Genomic DNA, 20,777 nt, shown 5'->3' on the forward strand with positions numbered 1-20,777 from the left:
TTTGAAGTGTGCAGCCAGAGTAAATGTCCATCTTTATGCCTTTCCAAAAAATTTGAATTTGAATTTGGTTTCGGGGTTCTTAGAAATGATAGATCTGCACTTTAAAATGTCCCGGTGAGAATTTTTCTTTTCAGTGCCGCAAATGTATTCGAGAGAAATAGTCGTTGTCCTTCAACGAGCAGGCAGATCTTTTCAGATAATATTGTGATAGATCAAAGCCGTATACACGCACTCTTTCCTCCTCATCGTTGCTTCTGCTCAGAGGATTCTGGCATACCTTTTTGTCTCAGAAGCCATAGCTATCCATCGCCCATCGCCTAGTCGTTGGTGTTTACCACAAAGCTCAATTACAGCACCTAAAAACAGTGAATAAGGTCCAATTTCTCTTTTTCTTCTCTTCGGTAGCCTACCTATAAGGAGATGCTACGATTGATGATATATTTTCTTTATTTCTGACTGAATAAATAAGTCTTCATCAAAATTTGGACACATTCACACCTGCATTAAAAGCAGCATACAACAGAAATGAGAGTATTAGGATCTCTCTACGAATAGGTAGACGTAGCAGTGTAGTCCACAACTCCGAGAATGGCCACGTTCAGTCCCCCTCACTTACCTATAAGAGTGGGGCGGGGAGCAGCCTTGTCATATCAAATCTCCCTACGAGGCACCAAACAACGTGCCACGTCTGCGGGCGAGCGGACAATAGATGGGCAGCGACGGTTTGTCATCGTCTCGTTAACGGCAAGTCTGCCTACTCTCGTATACATGGTACGTTATTAGGAGCTTCGTAGGGGGAATCAGTTCTTCTGGATAACTGGAAGGAATTGAGAGTAAGCGCGCTCAACTTTTTGAACTTCAGCCTTAAATTCACCTGTCCTGGGACAGATCCCAACTCCTTCAATTCCGTGGAATGCTGTCTTCAATTTCCTCATGGTACCTGTCCCTAGTCGAGCTGATCTACGAAGCATAGAGTTTCCAGAAAAAAAATCCTGTCTGCCTTTAGTTTTGGAGATTTTTGTAGAAACAGATTCAGCCACCTACTGTAAACGACAACCGCGTGAGTGAAATGGCAGAAAAATGTCGAAATCCCAGTTCTCCAGCGGAGAAAAAAAAAGTATTTATAGGAGCTACATCCGAACACGTGAATTTTCACCACGCCTACTCGTTAAACCTGTGACCGAGTTGAATGATTATTCGATCAATTGGAGAAATCACTTGATTCGAAATATTCAAGAGTTTGGATATTCGAGAATGATCGTTTTCGTGCACATGTATAGTAGGTCACTAAAATTTTCGAAAGGTCTTGACTATTTGAACTTTTCTTCAGCGAAATTCAAATGTCCAACAGAAACCTATCTGATTCTAATTTTCATAATTAGACTTCATTCCTAACTGCGTTACGGCACATGTTATAACAGCTTCGAAGCTCTATTTTTCCGACTAATCTGTAAGTTAATGCAAGTACTAACATATTTATTGAGTGCTACATGTTATTGATCTATCTTAGATAACTTCCGACTTCTTTTCGAACTCAAGAATTGAAAAAGAATCCAGACAATCGCAAAAATCCGCAATGTTGAATCTCAGCGACAGTTAGCTTCTTACGCCGTATAAGGAACTATGTAGTTCCCTCGCCATTCCTGCTGTAATTTCAAAAACATAAAAAATTTTCGACTGTTTCGTTCATTTCAGAAGACGAGAAGATATTTGGTACTAAGGTACGATAGATGAGACTCAACGGGTGGACAAAGAACATTAGTCATCTCGACAAAACAGGTTACAATACTGCGAACGTAGTAGTATCTTTACAAAAAAAAATGCTTGAAAGTTCTGTGGAGACTCTCTGAGTTTATAAAGATTTCGGTGAAACTCGGAACTACGTTTCTAAGCTTCATTTCGGTTCCGAGTGATCTATGCAAAGTCTGGTCTAGACTGTTTTTTTTTAGCTTTCCCTTCAAGTTTCCCATGAATGTGCCTCAGAAATGCGATAATTTCCCATCGAAGTTCAACCTCATTTTTCCTTTTTCACATCCGCTGTAATACTCATTCGTTGCAAATGTTCGAATATGTAAGTGTGCATGTTTGTGGGATCGGCTAGAAAACCATTGTATTAGCCGTATTCCCCTTCACAAGCCCGTGCAACAATAATTTTTTGACCACATAATTTGGATTCAATCTTATCAATACAACGTCTTCATCGATATAAAATCTTGAAAATGTAAGCTTTTCTTGACGCTTCTCCTTTTTTCTTCTTGATTCATTTCTTTGTCACAATTAAGCGCAAAAAAATAAGAGTGGAATTGACCTTTCGACAAACAGGTGTCCAAAAAACTACAATTTCTTGGATAACGTCGTGCGTTTCCAATTTTGAATCTCCAAATCTCTTTGATCTCCTGGCACTCATTTTACTGACCTTCGTTTCCGTTCGATTAGAGAACTTTCCTGCTCACAATTTCAATCATTCGAATCACTTTTGCAAAAACGCTCACTGTTTGCATTCGTGGTAGAACCTGTTCTCCATCGAGGAGGCGAGGTGTGCGGGCTCTGGTGAGGCATCAAATTAGGAAAGGCTCGGCTCACTAACATACTTGCCGGGCGCGGTAGCAATCCCATAAAAACCCACTTACTTTCATGCGGAAAACAAGACGGCCAGACGAGTGCAGGCGCACATCGGCACAGCACGTGGATGAGTGTGGTGCGCCTGGCTGCGACGAGGGTGAGGGCATGGCTAATTATATCCGCTTATCGGACGATGACCTAAATCGACTATTACTGATCCTATGTTATTCCATCGATTTTAGTAAATGCAAGAACGGTGCCAATGAACGCGAATCTTTCAGAAGATCACCTCCTGCGTTGGGGAAGAACCGCTCCGAAAGGAAGGCGTTAAATACCAGCTTACTGTAGCCGGCTCGTCTAGACGAATCACGACGTTGTGGAGGGGCGTGGTCAGCAACGTGTGGAGGGCGCACGCGCTCGCCCAAGGGCGACCATGGGTAGCCACTCGCTTGACTAGGCATGGATCTGTGGCGAGGCTACGGCTACTACCCGCCGTCACTGGCAGCCGCCTCCACCGGCGGTCCCATATCACAACCGGTGCCTACGCATTTAGGCCCATCATTCGGTCCACCGCTTGGGCATACGTTAGGTCCGTTTCCTATCGACAATGGACATACGGGTGTTAATCAACTCGGCGGCGTTTTCGTCAACGGTCGTCCGTTGCCGGATCATATTCGCGGCCGCATCGTCGAAATGGCACATCAAGGAGTTCGACCGTGTGATATCTCCAGGCAGTTGAGGTACGCAGGAAATCGTTAGTAGCGGAAGTTCCAGAAATCCACTGCAAACATTTGGCTTCAGGGTCAGCCACGGGTGTGTGTCGAAAATTCTTGGACGATTTTACGAGACTGGTTCGGTAAAACCAGGTGAGTCTGATTGCTTTTGCTTGCCTAAAAATCAAGATTACTTTTATGCAAATACGAAAGGAATTTCTAGTTTTACCGCTTCTTTTCTTCCTCGATTCCATCATTTATAAACCGATTTTTTAATGGATATCGGAAGATAAAAACCAGCATCAGAAGATTATCGACAGCTCAGTCTATGACTGCGTCCGATATCAGCAGTGCTTCATCTTTCGAATCCATCACTTTAATTCTTCAGTTCAATATTTCCGTGTTTTTAGTTCAAAGACAGACTTTTTTTCTGAAAATTTTCGCCAAACATCTTTGCAGTCTTCACAAAGTTTCAATCTTCAATCTTTACATATGTTTTCTTCCCAAGAATTTTCCTCCAACCTTTCTCCAATCTTCTCAAAACCTTGTTCTTCAATGTTTCTAGTCCTAATCTTCCCTCTCTTCTAATTTTGTCCAGTGAAAGAGCAATGACATTCACAGGAGGTCTTGACAAAAAGCCACTTTCCATCTTTAGAAAAATTGATATTTCTCATCTTTTCTATCTAGAATGAGTTCAAAATAAACTGATTCTGACTATTTCAACTTGTTATGAGGACTTATGAAGACTCCTACTTTTTTCTAAGATCGTTTACTTAAGATTCTCTTCAGCCTTCTATTTGTGTCTTCCTCTTCGAAACGGTTCTTCGTCCTTTACAGGAAGAGAGCACTCAAAATTCGTAGCTATCAGAGAGTTGTTCCCACAAAATTGTTTTGAATCACGAAAAAAATTGAGACCAAGCTCGTTCTTTTTCGGTGGATTTTCCGCCTAAAATCTTGCAGTGTTCGAAATCGTGGCTTTCACCTCTCTATGCGATGATTATCAGAGCGTGTCACGACGAGCGCCGCATTGTATGCCCCGTGTCCAGACCGGTGCACACACCCCCACCCGGAAATCGCTCGCTTATTTGTTGTGCGCGGCAGCAGTACAAAAGAACGAGCAAGGACATGATGATGGATTTGATTACGGTAGTCGTCGAATGTCATCGCCTGTCATACCACCACCCCGCTCGAAACTCAACACTGAAACTGCCCCAAATTCGACGAGAAAAACTCCGTTAGGGTTTAATCACGGTTTGAAAAAGAATTAATACGAAAGTACGATATGTATATATGGGAAAATACGAGCATTTATGGGGAGCTTTCCAGTCAACTAAATTTCAAGACAAGAATGGCTAACAGGATAGAGCAGGAAGGGTGAGGGAAGAAAATGTGTTACGAAAACTCGAATTTTCTGGCTTCTACAGTTTCTGATTCCTAAAGAGAGACTGCTGCTCAACATAAATATTTCCCAATTAGACGATTTCTCAAAAGAAATGTGAAGAGAAAATTTATGATCTTAATACAGAAGACGAGATTTCTAGCCACTTCTCTTCTTGTTCCACCCAACTGCCGAAGACATTTAACTATTTCTCCAATTATCCCTGTTCTTTTCTTCCATTTCCACGATTCCCGTAGAATTTCGCTCCTATTCGGCTTTATACATTTTGCTTCAGGTACTACCTGAATAACTGAGTTTCGGTCTTCTATTCCTTGTCATGGAATCCACTCCCACAGTGCATATTCTTCAGTAGCCTTCACACAAGAATTGGAAATGGAATTAGAGGTCCCATAATATGCCATTGTTAAAAACTGCAAAAATGAGGACCTGACTCATGTGATCAGCATGTCATCATTGAAACATTATCCATTTCTAAGATAATCCAATGAATTCCTGTTTTTGTTCTAAAAAAATTCAACAGTGATGTGATATATTCCGACTTCCGAACTTTTTCGAATATTTAGGTTCCCAAAAATTCTCAATTTAGGAGGATTCAGTAAATGTATCTTTCACGCAAAACTTTCAAACGTGATCAAATTATTTATTCATTATTATTCCTATTGCTTTCTTCGAAAAGCATTTTCAGATGTCCAGTGATATTTCTAATATTTAGTCAGCATTATCTGTTGTTGATTAAAAGAGCATGCAATGACCAAGAAATAATACAACTTTCCGATTCTTCAAATATTTTTAGTTTGGGCTACGAATTTTAATTCCTAAAAAATACATTTCTCTTTTGACTTTTAAAGTTAAAATTCCAATCTAGATCTTGCTGGCTTACAGGTGTAATCGGCGGGTCAAAACCGAAGGTAGCAACTCCGAGGGTTGTCGGTTGTATTGCAGCTTACAAGAGGGCGAATCCTACGATGTTTGCCTGGGAAATCAGAGAAAAACTGTTACAGGTTTACCATTTTTTATCGCTATATGTGTTTTTCCATTGAGGCCAATTTATGAATAAGATATAACATATGAAGACTTCCCTTAACTTTTCTCATCCTGAAAAAGGAATCCTTTGAATTTTTGATTGCACCGAGACCTTAACATATGAGGGTCACCTTCAGCAAAATCCATCGAAAGATTCGCAAAATTCATTTTTTCAGGAGTTTCACAAAAAAATAACTGTTGGAGGTCTAAGCTATAACAGCTAAGGGCTACAATACATAGAAAAACACATAGAGAAATTCTAGAACCTATTATCATTAACCGATGGTAGATTTTATCAAGAAACTTCTGGAAAGTGAGTAAACTATAAAATTAATAAAGTGAGTAGATGCGTAGAATAAATATTATTGTATAATTTGAGAGTTTTGTCCAAGCGTGATTAACTCGATATTTCGCAGTTTTCAAAAAAAAAAAAAAGAAATCGCTGTTACCTTGAATTTCCATCTTTTCCGCGGTTGGTTCAAGAACGTAAAAGTTCTAAACGTAAAACGGTAGAAGAGTTCTATAGTCAGGTCAAAACGATCTGAATCACGATGCATCCGACTGACGTTCAGATTCAGATGATTCAGATAGTTTTGGCCCGACTATGGGACCCTGATCACATCGAGTGGAGATAGCGATGGCCTCACCTCGACGGCAGTCGCCTCGTCAGGCACCAGGCCATAGGCCATTTTCACACAGCCATAGCACCATAACAGAGAACAATAAATTGAAGAGATATCACGATTTATCCAAGGGATTGATCCTCCAGACTACACTTGGTTTATTTGATTATCTTGTAGGAGCGAGTATGTGATCCGGACAACGTTCCATCGGTCTCATCGATTAATCGGATTGTTCGAAATAAGGTAGGATAGGCAGAGCCTTTATCAAATATGGATTAAAAAAACCATTGACCAATGACGTCATCACCGCTCACAGGCATCAATGGCGACGAGTCCGACGGGTGTCACACCAGCACCGGCACTCATCGCCCCGCCTCGAGCTAATCATCAGCACTACCAGCCCAATGGTAAGTCGTGTATTTGGAACGATTTTATGACGTCAGTGCACATGAAGCCAGCTCTCTGTTTCTTTTTTTTTTTGAAAAGAAAAAAATTACTCTGTCACTTGAATGAACATTTAGTTGACTAAACCATTCCGGTTACTTTCAATTCTTATGGATCGATAATTAAACGAGATAATTTAGAGCAGAAAACTTTGTCTCTTGTTTTTGTAGCGGCTTCGATACTCCACTTATTTGCCATATTTAGGATTTATTGCTTTTCAAGTGTGGTTGATTCCACTCCTAGACAAACTTCTGGATGAACCGAAACGGAGTGCCAATATGCGCCCTCACACCATGACTTTTTTTCCATACTTCATGATCATCCCCGAATTTTGTATAGCTACCCCGGTCCTTCCGCGCAGTTGTTCCCATTCCTCGATCCTACTTCTATCCTTTCTTTCATATGCTTTATACCTATAGGACATGAAGTTTTTGCTTCTAATTTGTTCTCCAGATGGAAGAAAAACCATCGATGCGTGGATTATAATGATGTTCTCTTCTAGTAACTCTCTCTCTTCCGATAACCTTTATTTTCCCTTCTCTCCAGCTGACAGTGAAAAAGCATTTTCAAACAACTACAGAATACAGACTCTGTAAAAACAACGTTCTCACACTGTGATTTGGATTCTGATCACTAGACCAAAACTGGTATTGATTTCTATTTTGATTATCGTTTCAGTTTCGCTCTTCTGCTTTGCTCAAGGGAACGTTTAACGACCCCCCCTCCCCCTCCTCTTTTACTTCTATGAAATTCACAATTTCTGACTTCTACTAACGGCCGGACTTGCAGAGCATGGAAAGTGAAGCGTTACTTACCTTGTCGAACGCTTTCTTTTACAGTATATGACTGAGCAAAAAAACAGCTAAAGAATTAACATAGAGAAATGAATCACACTCAGCTGAATGGTTATTCGTAATTTTTGCATATCACAGAATGTTTAAATTGCGTCGCTAACTGTAGCAAACAAAAACCGTCAGATTTTTGAACGTAAAGAGGCTATACGAAAAGGCATGAAAAGGCAAGAGCCGCTATTTTCATTTTATTTCTATTTTTATCTTTTTATTTTATTTTTTATTTTATTTTTATTTTATTTTTTATTTTATTTTTTAATTAAAACAAAAAAAAGAGAGGAAAAAAGCGGACAGTGCTTCTATTTTCCTCTTGCACTCTTCAGCAAGAGAAGAGACTCCATGAACATCTCAAGAATAACTAATTCCTAGACAATCTTGCACATTTACGTTTTGTTAGGAGCAGTAGAACCAGTCTTCAAGACACCTACTCGTTTCAGCCGCTTATTCAATAAACGACATTCTCGGCTTCGAACAAAAACACAAGGAATGGCTACGTGGCAAAGAGGACTACGCAATGGATTGGATGCGACCGTCATTACCAGCGACCGCCGCCTCATACAGTACAATCGGCAGCATTGCTAATAACACCAGCACTACCGTTGTAGCCACCCTGGACAAACCATCGCAGCATCCGCCGAACTCGTTCCTGTTACCGTAGCCGCCGATTACAAAGTGAACCCGTTTTGTACGATGTATACTCGATGACAAAGTGCGCTTTGTCATCACAGAAATTCACCTTGAAGGGTTGGAGCGATAAAAGCATCTGCCCCTGCTACGCTGCTCTTGTTATTCTCACTGCACGCCATTTGGAAGTGTCTAGTGAGCGTAAGTGTGGCGCTAGTAGCGATAGCAAACATGACCATAGATGTCTGCTCTTGTCGTTCATTGCCCCCTGCAATTGCTGCAGTGATACAGATCCCTAATGTCTTGTGTGAATGTACTTGAATTCTTGTCTATAGTCAGAGATGTACGTTTTTGTGTACAGTAAAATATTTGGATGCTCAAGTCTGGAAGTTGTGAAAAAAAGAAGATACAAACGCATGTCAAAGCGAGAGTACATAAACCCGTGGGAGGAAGGGAACAGCCGAGAAATACTGGAAACTAAATATTACATAAACTGGAGGACTAACCAATCCGTTCCTAGAAACGAAAGTAGTAGGCAAAGGAACTGCAGTACAACCGTGGTGGAAGCCCAAAAATCACAACAAAACTTAGCCTAGCGCATATTCAAATTCTAAATATGCATTTCAAGTTCCGCTCAAAAAAAAGTACCAACCAAAAAGTGTGTCTCATTTTAGTAAAGATTTTCTATGATTTTACAACAAGAAGTACAAATAAGCAATTTTACAGAAATTTCCCGAAAATCACTTTAAGAACTCATAAAATGCAGTGTTCCCTTTATATCTCTCTTCTTGAAGTGTGTAAAAATTTGAAAACCAGACCACGCAATTCGAGGTCAAGATTTTTTTCTGTGATATTTCTGTAGAAATTCAAAGACATACTTTTCTTTTAACATCACTTTAATCTTATATTTTTCAACTGCCAGACTACTAAATTCCTCATAACTTTGCTGCAAAATGCATCACACTCCATGATAAACCAAATTTCTTCAGGGTTTGAAAGAGAATTTTACAGTTCTCGAATCCGGACCAGATAATCAAACAACAATTTTTACTTCGTTTAGGAAAAAACCTGACAGAAACTACACAGAACTGCTCAGTTTTAAACATATTTCCTAATTGAACTTTCCCAACTCTGAAAGTTTAACTACGGTGAGGATTCATAGAACCTTCACGAAATCACTTTTATGTAACCTACATCCAACAGCTCGATTTTTTTTACCAAAAATTTCAAAATAAAGAATTCCGGCGGAACTATAGGTTAGTTGAATGCTGCAAAAATCTACACAATTGGTTCCACGTCCTTTAATGAACGAAATGCACTCGACGAATCCACGTTTTCTACTCTCATAAAACTAAATTATAGCTCCTCATCAACTTTTAAGAGATCTTCCACAAATAGCCATCGCTGCAATCTCTATGAATTTCATTGAATCAACAATAACGTAAACAAAATACACGGGGCAACAATGAAAAGAAAGCAATAATTCTCTGAGGAAATAATATTTAAGTTCCTACACCTATTGATTCAGATAGGTCAAAATCTACAGACAAGCCTGGAAGTGTTGATGGTTCTATGAGATCCAATGATATTCGGCGACGTTGAACATTGCTGTCATCCAGTCGTACACGAACTTTTACTCGATCTGTTTGAACATAATGTTGCAGGCAAATCGATCAATAACCGATGAACGATCTCAGATTGAAAATGACACACCAAGTTCGTGAATAACATCTTCACCATGTCGTACGCAAGACTCTTCTACGTCAATAGTGGTGCCTTTGCCTTGTTTCAGGACTATCATCGACTCTAGACCGTACTTGGGAACAAATACCTGAGAAATTCAGAGACAATCTGGTTCTCTGGTAATATAGCAACTTCAACTGCATAGAGATACTGTAAGATACTGTATCAAACTGGCCATTCGTGGTAAGACACACTACTACGACTCTGAGTGAGCGTTTTTATCAACTGGTAACCCATAGGTTCTCAGCAAGTAAAATCTAGCCAAGATCAAGAAACCATCTGCCTCACACTCACGTTGTATGAAAGTTATTACATAATCCTCCCTAAGAAAATACAGCTCATTCCTTCAAAGGTCATTCTTACTTGACCATTCGTGAACGCTTTTTCTCTCTGAAACCTTCACGTTCGGTGGTAAATCGAGCGGAACACACATGCACACATACAAAAATACACATAAACCTTTTACGCCTTTTCGATGGATTGAGAAAGATCAGACGAAAAAAAATGCGGCAGTTTTCTTCGAAAACAACACAAAAAGAAAAGGTGGTGAAAATTAAAGAAATTCTAGCACATACTGTAGTCTTAAAGGAAAGCAAATCATTCCCAAGAAAATTTAAGTTTAAGAAGATACGGTAAGCAACCAAAGCAGGCTTGTCCACTCACCTGTATGCCATTAGCCCGCACTCCCATAACAAATCCTTCACAAAGTTCTTCACGTCCTTGAAAATATGTCAACACATTCAGTTGCACCGATGCTCGACCAGCATACTGCGCGTTCTTATGTCTAGAAAAGAAGGTTCTTGGAGGAGAAATCTTCTCAGTGATATCAAAACATAATATTTACCTATAGTTGATATTCTGTGAAATTTTTTGCACCTTCGCTTGACTAAGTAATCCCGCATAAACGTCATCTGCACCTATACACGCAGCTAAAAGTCTATGAACAACAACATCAGCGTATCGTCGAATTGGTGATGTGAAATGCGTATAAACCGGGGTGGCAAGACCAAAATGTTGATACTGTTGAACTGGTACGGTGCCTAAAAGTAAAATCCTTAACGGTTCTTATTGTAAAATCTGACAAAAGTCCTACCGGCACTGAAATATACTGCTTGAGTCATGCATCTCGTTGTCAACATTCTTAACAACCTATTCATCATTGGATTTTCTCGATCCACGCATCGATCCAGACTGTCGGCTAGTGCTTTACCGCTGGATACATTTATACTAAATCCTCGCTGTTTTGCTGCCTAAACGTTCGCAGGTATTTCATATGACTAATTTCACAACAAAAAAAAACAATAATCACCATGTCCTTAAATTTCGGAAAATTAACCTCGATAATTCTCCGTCAAAAAGATTAGGGTCAGAAAAATCTACTGACATTCGATCGACAACCTTTTTCCTCCTTTTCAAAACTGCCATTCAGTTCAAAAGAATGAATTTGCACAGAATGGTATAGAACGCCAGACATAATCACGGGTAGAGGTGAAACAGACAAACGCTTGTTACAATTTAGCTAACATCCACGCATAAAATTGAGCGGAAACTACTGAAATCCATCGAAAACACCGAAAATCTTTGAGAGAACGACATTTTTTCTCTTTTTCATGAAAATCTGCACTTGAGACTTCAGATGAAGATGGCATTGAAAATTAAAGGCAGCACATCCCGAATCTGACGTTGTGAGCAAATCGGCGGGAAAATGTAGAGTTGTGGTTGGAGACTGGTTGTAAGTTTTGGGATTCGGGTCATCTCTCTTTAATGTTCGTAAAAAAAGCTGCGCTGAAGACGCCGTTTTTTTGGAAGATTTCAATTGCAAGGCACCACCTTTGCACACGCGCCGCATCCAATTGCGAGCGGTCAGAGATCAATTATCCCTTCTCGTCAAATTGCCTGGGTGAAACCAATGAATAGGCTGCTGAGAGGACCGGAACACATACTTAAAAGAGCGTTCTAACGTACCTCGTAGGAACTAAAGCGGTTCCTACGCCATTTTTTTTTGCGACCGTTTAGAAGGAATGAGCGGGACCACCTCGGACCCTGCAATCTAAAACTCCATCTCTAGCTTTTCCCACAGATTTCCTCACCACATCAGATTCGAGGTATGACGCATTTAAGGACAGAAATTTTACAGCAAAGAAATCTTATAGTAGTTACAAATGAACTCATTCGAAACTGTACTGAGGGTATTATAGAAATATGTAGAAGGGGATGATCTGTTCCGTAATCTAATAACAAAAATGACCGGAACTCATCACGTATTGTTAATTTGATAGTAAGTGCTAACGTTAAACAGCGCCCTTCCTCAAAATTGAACAGTTAGTGATAGTGCATCGCTCAATCCAAAAGAACTTAAAGCTTAAAACAATTTTTTCACGATCTTCTGCTGCCTTTTTACTCCAGAAATCTCAGTAACTAGAGTTGAAATTGATGTCAGATTGTTAACAGACCAATCGAAAGAGATAATTATCGATGCGTCCATGTTTGACTCGTGGCCACCGTGCCACCACCATTATGATGGAACGGTTGTCACGGCCCGTCCATTCATCGTTACCGTGTTCCGTTGAATAATTCCCACTGATGACTTTCATTAATTACTAGTTAAACGCAGCGCAAACATAACAACGTCAGTGCGCCGACAGCTGAACGATTCGACATCGCTCACTTTCTTCAGGGACATTGTGTGTGTTTGTATCTTCCCTAACACATAATTGGATAGATGTTCTGCAAAGCAATAAAAGAGTGGAGGATACTGTAGATACAGTACCTATATAACCCAAATGTCGATAACAAACAAGCTGAGCCGACGAGGACCAATTTGCACGATTCGAAATCTCGTTAGCGCATAAAACCTCCAAGGATATTAGCGCGCAAGGTTGTTTGGAGGAGGAGGAGAGGTGTGGACCTTGCCATTCCTGAGAAAACTCAAGAAAAGGGTAGCCAAATAGCTTGCTCTGTTGGCAACGAAAATGTGGACAGAAAGGAACAAACTCCAGTTCCCATTCTGATTATGTCTTTCTCGAAACCAATCAGAGCCAAGAGAAAAAGAAATAGGAATATCTTACTATATAAAACACGTAGTTTCTACAACTGTTCCCGCATCGAAACTGATCTTCCTACCTAAGCAACAAAAAAATCTAGTTTTAAGATTTTATTCCACACAGACGCCTCCTTTCTTCATATTGTGATCGACTTTTTTTATACATGTGACCTAAGCCATAATTGTTTCTACCTTTAAAGTTTTCTGCATAAAAATATCCAGCAACAACTTCGAATAATACGCATGATTTTCTAAAATAAAAATTCAACGGTCAGTTTAAGTCTCTAGTTTCTGTCCTTTCTTCCGAAAAAAAGAAATTACAGTTTGGACAGGTATTTGAAAAAAAAAAAAATTGTAAAATTTGAATCCAAAGAATATTATAACATGTGAATCGAACCCAACTATGGTAGCAATCATAGTTGGGTTCATCCTCACATTCCCATGCTCAATAACCACATTTCTGTTCCGCTGACCGTCGTAAACTAGAGCAACAATCATAATCGCCTTCAATGCCGGTGCGGATGGATCAGTGACGAATTCTGGTTTTCGGCATTCAACCTCCCCATGGAGGTCATACGCCGGATGCGAAATAACATTGTGCGCGGCGAGAGCACAGAGCTCAGGCGGTAACATGCAATCTGGGACCGTCTAGAGGGCACAGATGACTCGTTGTGGGCAACGGAACTACTGAACTCTTAAACAACCTGGGGGATTCGTAGAATATACAGTAAAAATCTCCAAACACAGCGCCGTATTCATGGATGACACATTTTCTTGCCTCAATGGTATTAGCTTAGCTCTCTTAGAACTAGATCACAGCCTAATCCACTTAGGTAATGAGAGGGCGAGCACGTCCCCACGGCACATTACGACTGCCGCGACTAAGTATTAGACCACAATCTCGTTACGATAAAATACACACTAACGCCAATGGCGGCATAGATGCTTTCTTTAACTCCATTGGGAATGGAGAACAACAATTAAGGGCAAATCGCGGTGGTTGTAGACAAATTCTATGCATTTTCTTTCCTGACTTATCTTCAAATGAAACATCAGAAGTAGCACACATAAGACAAAATTAAGCACTTAATTATCATTTAAAAACAGATTCGATTCTACTTCCTTTTACTTTTGTACGGCGTATCTTTTAAGTAAATGTATAAATGAGGAAAGATACACCGAGCGGCTAAGAATGAAAAGTTTCGCTGTGCTAAATCACAAACCAAGTGAATTGGGCACAACAGAAAAAGATTCGATCCGGTTCATAATTCAGCGATTTCTATACAAGTTGAGGCTATCAAAAATACTGTATGGAGTCAAAATCACATGCTACTGCTGCTCAAATACCGAATATTCTACGGAAAAAAAAAACTTGAAATTTTGTTACGCAGATTTGCAAAGGCTCAAGAATTCAAGCTTGATTGAAATTTAATTGGAAAAATGCGGAGTAGCGTCCCAAACAGTACAAATTAGACTGATTTTGAACGGAACTGGAGCAAAATTGGGCATAAATTGTACACAATTGTACAGATCACTACTTGAATAAAATTGAACGAAAATTGAATTTGAGATAACTTAGCCGTAAATACTGAAGGAAATACACAATATGAGTTTCGTGGGTTTTTTTTTTGAAATTATGAAGATACCGAAAGAATTAACTAACATTGATCGTACAGGACATGTATTGATAAAATTGAAATTTTCGCCGACCTATCTACATAGTTGAGCGATCCTATCCAAGTCCCAAGAAAATTTCATAAAAATTTTCAAACAGGTTTGTGGAATCGTAATTTAAGTTTTACGATGTAGTACCTGCAGGAAAGCTAGTAGTGCAGACCGGATTCAGACCAAATATTGAAAATAACTTTTTTTTTACGACGGCTGTAGTAAGGAATCTACGCTAGGATAACGTTTGATATTGTCTGAAATATCTTATTTAAATGCACAAACAGGTTGTATACTGTTGTAGCCCATAGAAATTGGTAGGTGCAGTCGAATATTTGATTAATACGTTTCACATGCATTCCGAAAGTAACTTAATTTAATTTTCTTAAAGGCATCACCCCACGAATCTGAGGTGGTGCAGATTTCAGATGGATTATTCGTATACGGGATGGGAGACTATGGAGAGGGGGGTGATTCCGTCCATTTCTTCTTAATTGCCGTAAAAAACGGCCCGGAAGATGCGGCGTCGCACAAGGCTGGCGCGCTCCAATCGAACCTCTTGTACAAAATGGTGCGCAAAACGAATGAAGCCGTATCTTCCGGGCCGTTTTTTACGGCAATTAGGAGGAAATGGACGGAATCACTCCCTCTCCGTAGTCTCCCATCCCGTATACGAATACTCCACCTGAAATCCGTACCACCTTAAATTCGTGGAGTGATGCCTTTAAATTGTTGAAGGCGTTGGCTCCAATTTTCTTCGCAGGCGCTTACTTCTGTTGAGCAGTCCATCCCCCACTTCCTCCTCTTCTTAATCCTCTTCAAGAAAAGAAAAATCGTTCAGTCTTTTTATGACATTGTTTCTGTAACTGAAATATGTCTATGAAATATTCTCTTCTCATCGAGTTACTTTCGACCAAAACTAAGGCCGTGTAAGATTTTCAAAAGGGAGATAAATGGTAAACTCTTTTCTCTGGCATTAATCTGCTGTAAAGCTAAACTTTTCGTGTATTTTAGGGAATTACATGATTCATTATGCCAAGATTCAACACAGGCACAAAAGCTCTGCCTCCGTTGAATATTGGCATAATGATTGTTAATTGTCAGATATAGTAACAAACAGTTCCCTAAAATACCCAACCCTACGACCAATAGCTCCCTAAAATACACAAACACAACTAAATGGAACACGGAAACTCGCAAATGTCATTAGAGTTAAATCCCGTAAAAAAAACTGGCACTCACTTCCACCAAGGGCTTGTAGCTAGCCTCCGTCGGAACAGGGTGTCGTCGGAGCATAGCACAATCGGGATACTCGGTGAGAATCTGAAAGCGATTATAACGAATTCAATAGAAAATTGATGCTCTATGTGCTAATCCGAGAATCAGCAAGAGGAGATGGCGAGCGAGTTCGTCGAACAGTTCGCCAAATTATCCAAAATTATTTAAAAATAAGCAGATATCTCTTCAATATTCATTCAACGTCTTTTTTACTTTTTTCGACCCGAACTCTTTATAATAAGTAAAGAAAATTCATTGTGAAATAAAACCGTAGAAAAAATAACCTATATGAATTTTCCTTTTTTCCATCCCCATCCTGTTTAGCACATTAACAACAGGTGCTTTTATATTTGCGTCCGCATGAGATCGACGAGAATTTCTCAGCACCCAGGTCTAGTTTTGTTCTCTTAAGCGGAGCATCAGTGATAATCTAACTATGCATGACTTAAATTGGTTTACAATAGGAGCCAAATATCTCTAACCGGATGATCGTGGTGAGCCTTCGATTGCAACTCAACTAAGTACTACAGCAAAAGCGCCGCTGTTGAGGACGTTTTCAGATTCTAAGAGAAAAAACCGCATATGCTTCGTCAAATCGAGACTAAGAATTAATGACCACGAAACTTGCTTAGTACCACAGTGCAAGCCTAGGGACCTTAACGAAGTATCTAGAACTTAGGTCGCCAACGTCTGAAGAAATAGTTCCCACTAGTCGCTATCACCTTCCTGTTACCCGATTCACTATGGAAGGCCCAAAATTAGATGCCCAGCCAACTTTTCTAAAACGTCGGCCACATTTCAGAAATCAATGTACCTTTTCTGCAACGGAAACATTCGCCAGTAACATGAACTCTTCCACCATAGAATGAGTGTCCAAATGTCTCTTTTCTTGAACCGATTTAGGCGAGCGCGTATCCCAGTCCATTTCGAAGCGGATCTGAAATCAAGCCAGGTCAAAGCTTTTTTTTTTCTTCTGGCGATTAAGGGGGTTCTTAGAGGAAACCACACCTCAGAAGAAGCCAAGGTAAGTGCACCGTTAGCAATTCGTCTCGCATTCAGAATCTTCGATAACTTCATTAGCCCTCGTAAACCGACTGTAACGTCATCATTCTGCAATTCATTAATTTTAAGTCGATAGTCGGCAGTACGATAAGGATGCTTACGCTAGATCATTCTAGGAATAAATTACAAATACCAACCACATAACCCGACTAAAAATAAACATCAGAATCAGTGATATTCTGTCAACGTCGATTCGTGTTTTGATCACTATAGCAGTCCTACTTAGCAATGAGCGATGTTGGCATTTGTTCGTCGCCTAATGTCAATCATCTTTCACCTCTAGTTTTATCAAACATAGCTGAGGTGATTTCTTTGGGGAATTGCAACAGTCAAAACAGGTGAAATGATAGGTAACTAAACCTCAAAATAAGAGTAAACTCGTCTACAAATACACTAAGTCAAGACTGCATTGTTGTGCAAGAACGAGAACCTACACAAAAGCAGCAAATGTCACTCAATCTGCTTACTGTCGGTCTTACAAAGTAGGCATGCAAGATCCCAGCAAGAATGCAGCAGGACAAGGTGTACATGTACAAAATACGTACTAAATGCCGTGGAATAAATATAAATTCAAGAGTGTAGCATAGGAGAAGCAGCGATAGGTATCAATCTCAACAATCTAAGAATACTTTGACTTTGACGTAGGTTACATGTCTTCAGCAACGAAACGGTCAGTTTTTCCCCAACAAGCTTACATTTTTACAAAACAACAACAACAAACAATAACTATTCACTTCTCTGAAACATACCAGGTTTGGGTCATCTATAAACTCTTGTGCCTTCTCATACGTTAAGGCTGCCTTTGAGCAAATCAGCGACTTATGGTATTTCGTGTCCAAAATTTCGGCATCAGGAGTCATTGTCCATATAACTGAGAATGCATATCTAAAGATGCCGTTTTTTACTGAAGGAAATTACAAAAAATCTGCTCCTCGAACGGATTTTGATAATTTCTGGTCCCTTTGAAGGAATAATTGCTTATAATTGTGTTAAAAAAGTGGCACTGCACAAATGCCGGAATGTAAGTGGAGCTTTAGTACACCAGACAAGTTTCGCCATGAACTCTTTTCAACGGTTCTGCTCAGCGCCTAACTACATTACTTCTTCGTGACCATATTAGGGACTCGATACCGAATCGCAAAATCAAGCATTATGATCCAATAACTGTGAAGGGATATTAAGAATTTAAGAGAAAAAACACCAACTCCAGCGAATAGAACATAATGCAGTGATAATTGAACTAAATTAAAAAAAAATCTCTTGTAAACGCGATATAAAAATAAAAAAGATAAAGAAAGGAAAGAATAAAGATAGAAACTCAATAAAGAAAAACTCACCGTTCCTCGCCTCCTCGCAACGAACACAGATTGCTACTGAGCAAAGCTGGCAACATATCGATACGTCTGTCACAAAGATAAACGGTAGTCCCTCTGCTTGCTGCTTCTTCATCAATTTCAGTATCCGCTCGTACGAAATGAGTTACGTCAGCAATGTGAACACCCACCTTAAATCGGTACAAAATCTATCAACTAAAAAAACTGGTCGACTCAATACAAAATTTATGTTTTCTTGTTATGCCAACGAGGTTTAGGTGAAACTTTTTTATTGGCCTGACGTTTCGACGAACTCGTCTTTTTTAAAGGCCTGAAAATGGTTCGAGGTCTTTGATACCATGCATATTTCATCAAACTCCTCCTCTCTCCTTGCCAAGCCTCGATATTGTTCTAAGTACACCACACAAGACCTCCAAAAGGAAAACAAACTGACCAGTGTCACCGTCTAGCGGGACCGGTGAACCACCGCGTTCTTTAAGATTGTCACCAAGGCGAATGTGCAGTATCCTTAAGTACTGGTGTCTGGATAACGTTAAGGAACGGCATGTGGGGCAATCTTATAGCTCACAGAGTGTTACGAACGGCAAAAAGTCATTGGTAATTGATAAGCATTCATTTTTGTTATTCACGGACGGATTCCTGACAGAAATCCAGAATGCTTCCAATGCCTTCCTAGCAGATATTTCTTTCTCGTGCGCTAATATCGTACATTTTACTTCAAACTCGTTTCCATCATGGTTATCATTTTTGTGGCGTCCTAACGGTGTCATCGAACTCCCTCGCCTTTTACCAGCCAAACGTTCCTTGATGCCAACGTTCAGCATAAAGAAAAATAAACATAAAGAAATATCTGCTGGGAAGGCATTGGAAGCATTCTGGATTTCCGTCAAGAATCCGTCCATGAATAACAAAAATGAGGGCTTATCAATTACCAATGACTTCTTGCCGTTCGTAACATTCTGTGAGCTATAAGATTGCCCCACATGCAGTTCCTTAACGTTATCCAGATACCAGTACCTAAGGATACTACACAGTGCGTAGATCTCATCCGCCTTGGTGACAATCTTAAAGAACGCGGTGGTTTACCAACCCCGCTAGTCGGTGGAACTGGTCAGTTGTTTTCCTTTTGAAGGTCTTGCGTGATGAGACTTACTTACTTGACTTAATCGGCGGGCTGATGTCATCGCCTGACGCGATTACCCGCATCTTCGCCGAGGTGTGCCGTCCTTGAACACAGCTCTGCCCAATCTTCTCGATCTTCTGCGAGAGCTTGCACAGAATCAATACATTCGTCGCTATTCCATGTTCTGCGAAAACTTACGTCTCGCCTGAACTGAACTGCCTATCCACGTCGAGTGTCCTCAGCTCCTCTTTTACCACCTCAGTCCAAAACTTCCGTTTTCGGCCAGGTGGCTTCTTCCAGCTCGAACCCGACGAACTCTTCAGAACTCATTGGACAAGGCGATCTGCCGGTCTCCTTAATATATGACCAAAGAAGCGAAGACGATTTACTTTGCCGCTTTCGAAGGCGGTGCAAGATGTTGATATCTTCCACGTGTCATCCGCCGGTAAACCACATCAATTTCTGCGTAAAGGTCTTCATTGTGGCATACCCTAGGCCAAAAGTAGCCAAGTAGCCGTCTAAGCAGCTTTCGTTCCGTGCAGTCAAGCCTCTCCATAACCGTTGATGGTGCTGCCCAAGTCTCCGATCCGTACATCATGATGGGGCGAATTGCGGATAGGTAGACTCGCAGTTTGACTACGTTGGTGATGGGGGTCGACCACAGACATTTCGTTAAGGAGTTAAATGCAGAAGTGGCCTTAGCGCATCTTTGCTGAACATCTCTCTCGTGGCTGCCGTTGTTCTTCAGCATACAGCCCAGGTAACAGAACTCATCGACGAGTTCTATCGGTTGTCCGTCCACCCTGATTCCCGTTCGAGGTCTCGAAGAGATCCACATCTGCTTGCATTATCAGGGCGTAGGTGAAGTCCGTAGGCTGCAGCCAGCTTCGATACAAGGTTGACAACATGTTGAAGTTTCGTACTGCTTTCCGCGAATATAACAACATCGTCGGCGTACCGGAGGTCAGTGAAGGGGCACCCTGATGGTGCTAAGACAATGTCGGTAGGACACTGGTCGACTGTTCTTCGTATAGTGTCGTCGATGGCGAAATTGAACAGGAAGGGTCCTGCCACCGCCCCTTGTCTTACTCCAGTTACCACTTTAAACGGTGTTGTACATCCGGCTGGTGTTCGAACTGCAGCAGTTGTTAGTTGATTCATGTTATCAAACAAGCGAACGAACTTTCCTGGTACTCCATCGGCGCGAAGGGCGTTGAGAAGACGGCCTCGGTGAGGAGAGTCGAACGCGGCTTCAAAGTCCAGAAACGCTAGTTGCATTGGCTTCGAATA

At 40.6% G+C, this 20,777-nt stretch overlaps 4 protein-coding genes across 5 annotated transcripts; 1 reads left to right on the forward strand and 3 right to left on the reverse strand.

Moving 5' to 3' along the window:
- Positions 1-3,021: 3,021 nt before the first annotated feature.
- RB195_001400 (uncharacterized protein) lies at positions 3,022-8,273 on the forward strand (the record flags this gene model as incomplete). The annotated part of the gene is made up of 6 exons (XM_013438370.2): positions 3,022-3,302; positions 3,364-3,428; positions 5,557-5,675; positions 6,498-6,563; positions 6,637-6,727; positions 8,053-8,273. The coding sequence occupies 6 exons, from the start codon at positions 3,022-3,024 to the stop codon at positions 8,271-8,273; spliced, it is 843 nt and encodes a 280-aa protein (XP_013293824.1).
- Positions 8,274-9,741: 1,468 nt separating this feature from the next.
- RB195_001401 (uncharacterized protein) lies at positions 9,742-19,570 on the reverse strand (the record flags this gene model as incomplete). 2 transcript variants are annotated; one of them, XM_064198159.1, is made up of 12 exons in its annotated part: positions 9,742-9,881; positions 9,953-10,070; positions 10,646-10,766; positions 10,827-11,022; positions 11,076-11,232; positions 15,933-16,013; positions 16,783-16,905; positions 16,977-17,078; positions 17,780-17,915; positions 18,368-18,534; positions 18,775-18,871; positions 19,518-19,570. In XM_064198159.1, the coding sequence occupies 12 exons, from the start codon at positions 19,568-19,570 to the stop codon at positions 9,742-9,744; spliced, it is 1,491 nt and encodes a 496-aa protein (XP_064054040.1). The 2 variants fall into 2 exon arrangements, with proteins under 2 accessions (XP_064054040.1, XP_064054041.1); XM_064198160.1 differs by lacking the exon at positions 19,518-19,570 and adding an exon at positions 18,947-19,188 and having other exon boundaries at positions 18,775-18,886.
- Positions 19,571-19,872: 302 nt separating this feature from the next.
- On the reverse strand, positions 19,873-20,238 carry RB195_001402 (uncharacterized protein; the record flags this gene model as incomplete). The annotated part of the gene is made up of 1 exon (XM_064198161.1): positions 19,873-20,238. The coding sequence occupies one exon, from the start codon at positions 20,236-20,238 to the stop codon at positions 19,873-19,875; it is 366 nt and encodes a 121-aa protein (XP_064054042.1).
- Positions 20,239-20,270: 32 nt separating this feature from the next.
- RB195_001403 (uncharacterized protein) lies at positions 20,271-20,765 on the reverse strand (the record flags this gene model as incomplete). Its single annotated transcript, XM_064198162.1, has 1 exon — positions 20,271-20,765. The coding sequence occupies one exon, from the start codon at positions 20,763-20,765 to the stop codon at positions 20,271-20,273; it is 495 nt and encodes a 164-aa protein (XP_064054043.1).
- Between the last annotated feature and the right edge of the window lie 12 nt (positions 20,766-20,777).

The sequence above is a fragment of the Necator americanus genome, chromosome IV, assembly GCF_031761385.1.
Source record: "Necator americanus strain Aroian chromosome IV, whole genome shotgun sequence".
In the NCBI taxonomy this organism is placed as follows: Eukaryota; Metazoa; Nematoda; class Chromadorea; order Rhabditida; family Ancylostomatidae; genus Necator; species Necator americanus.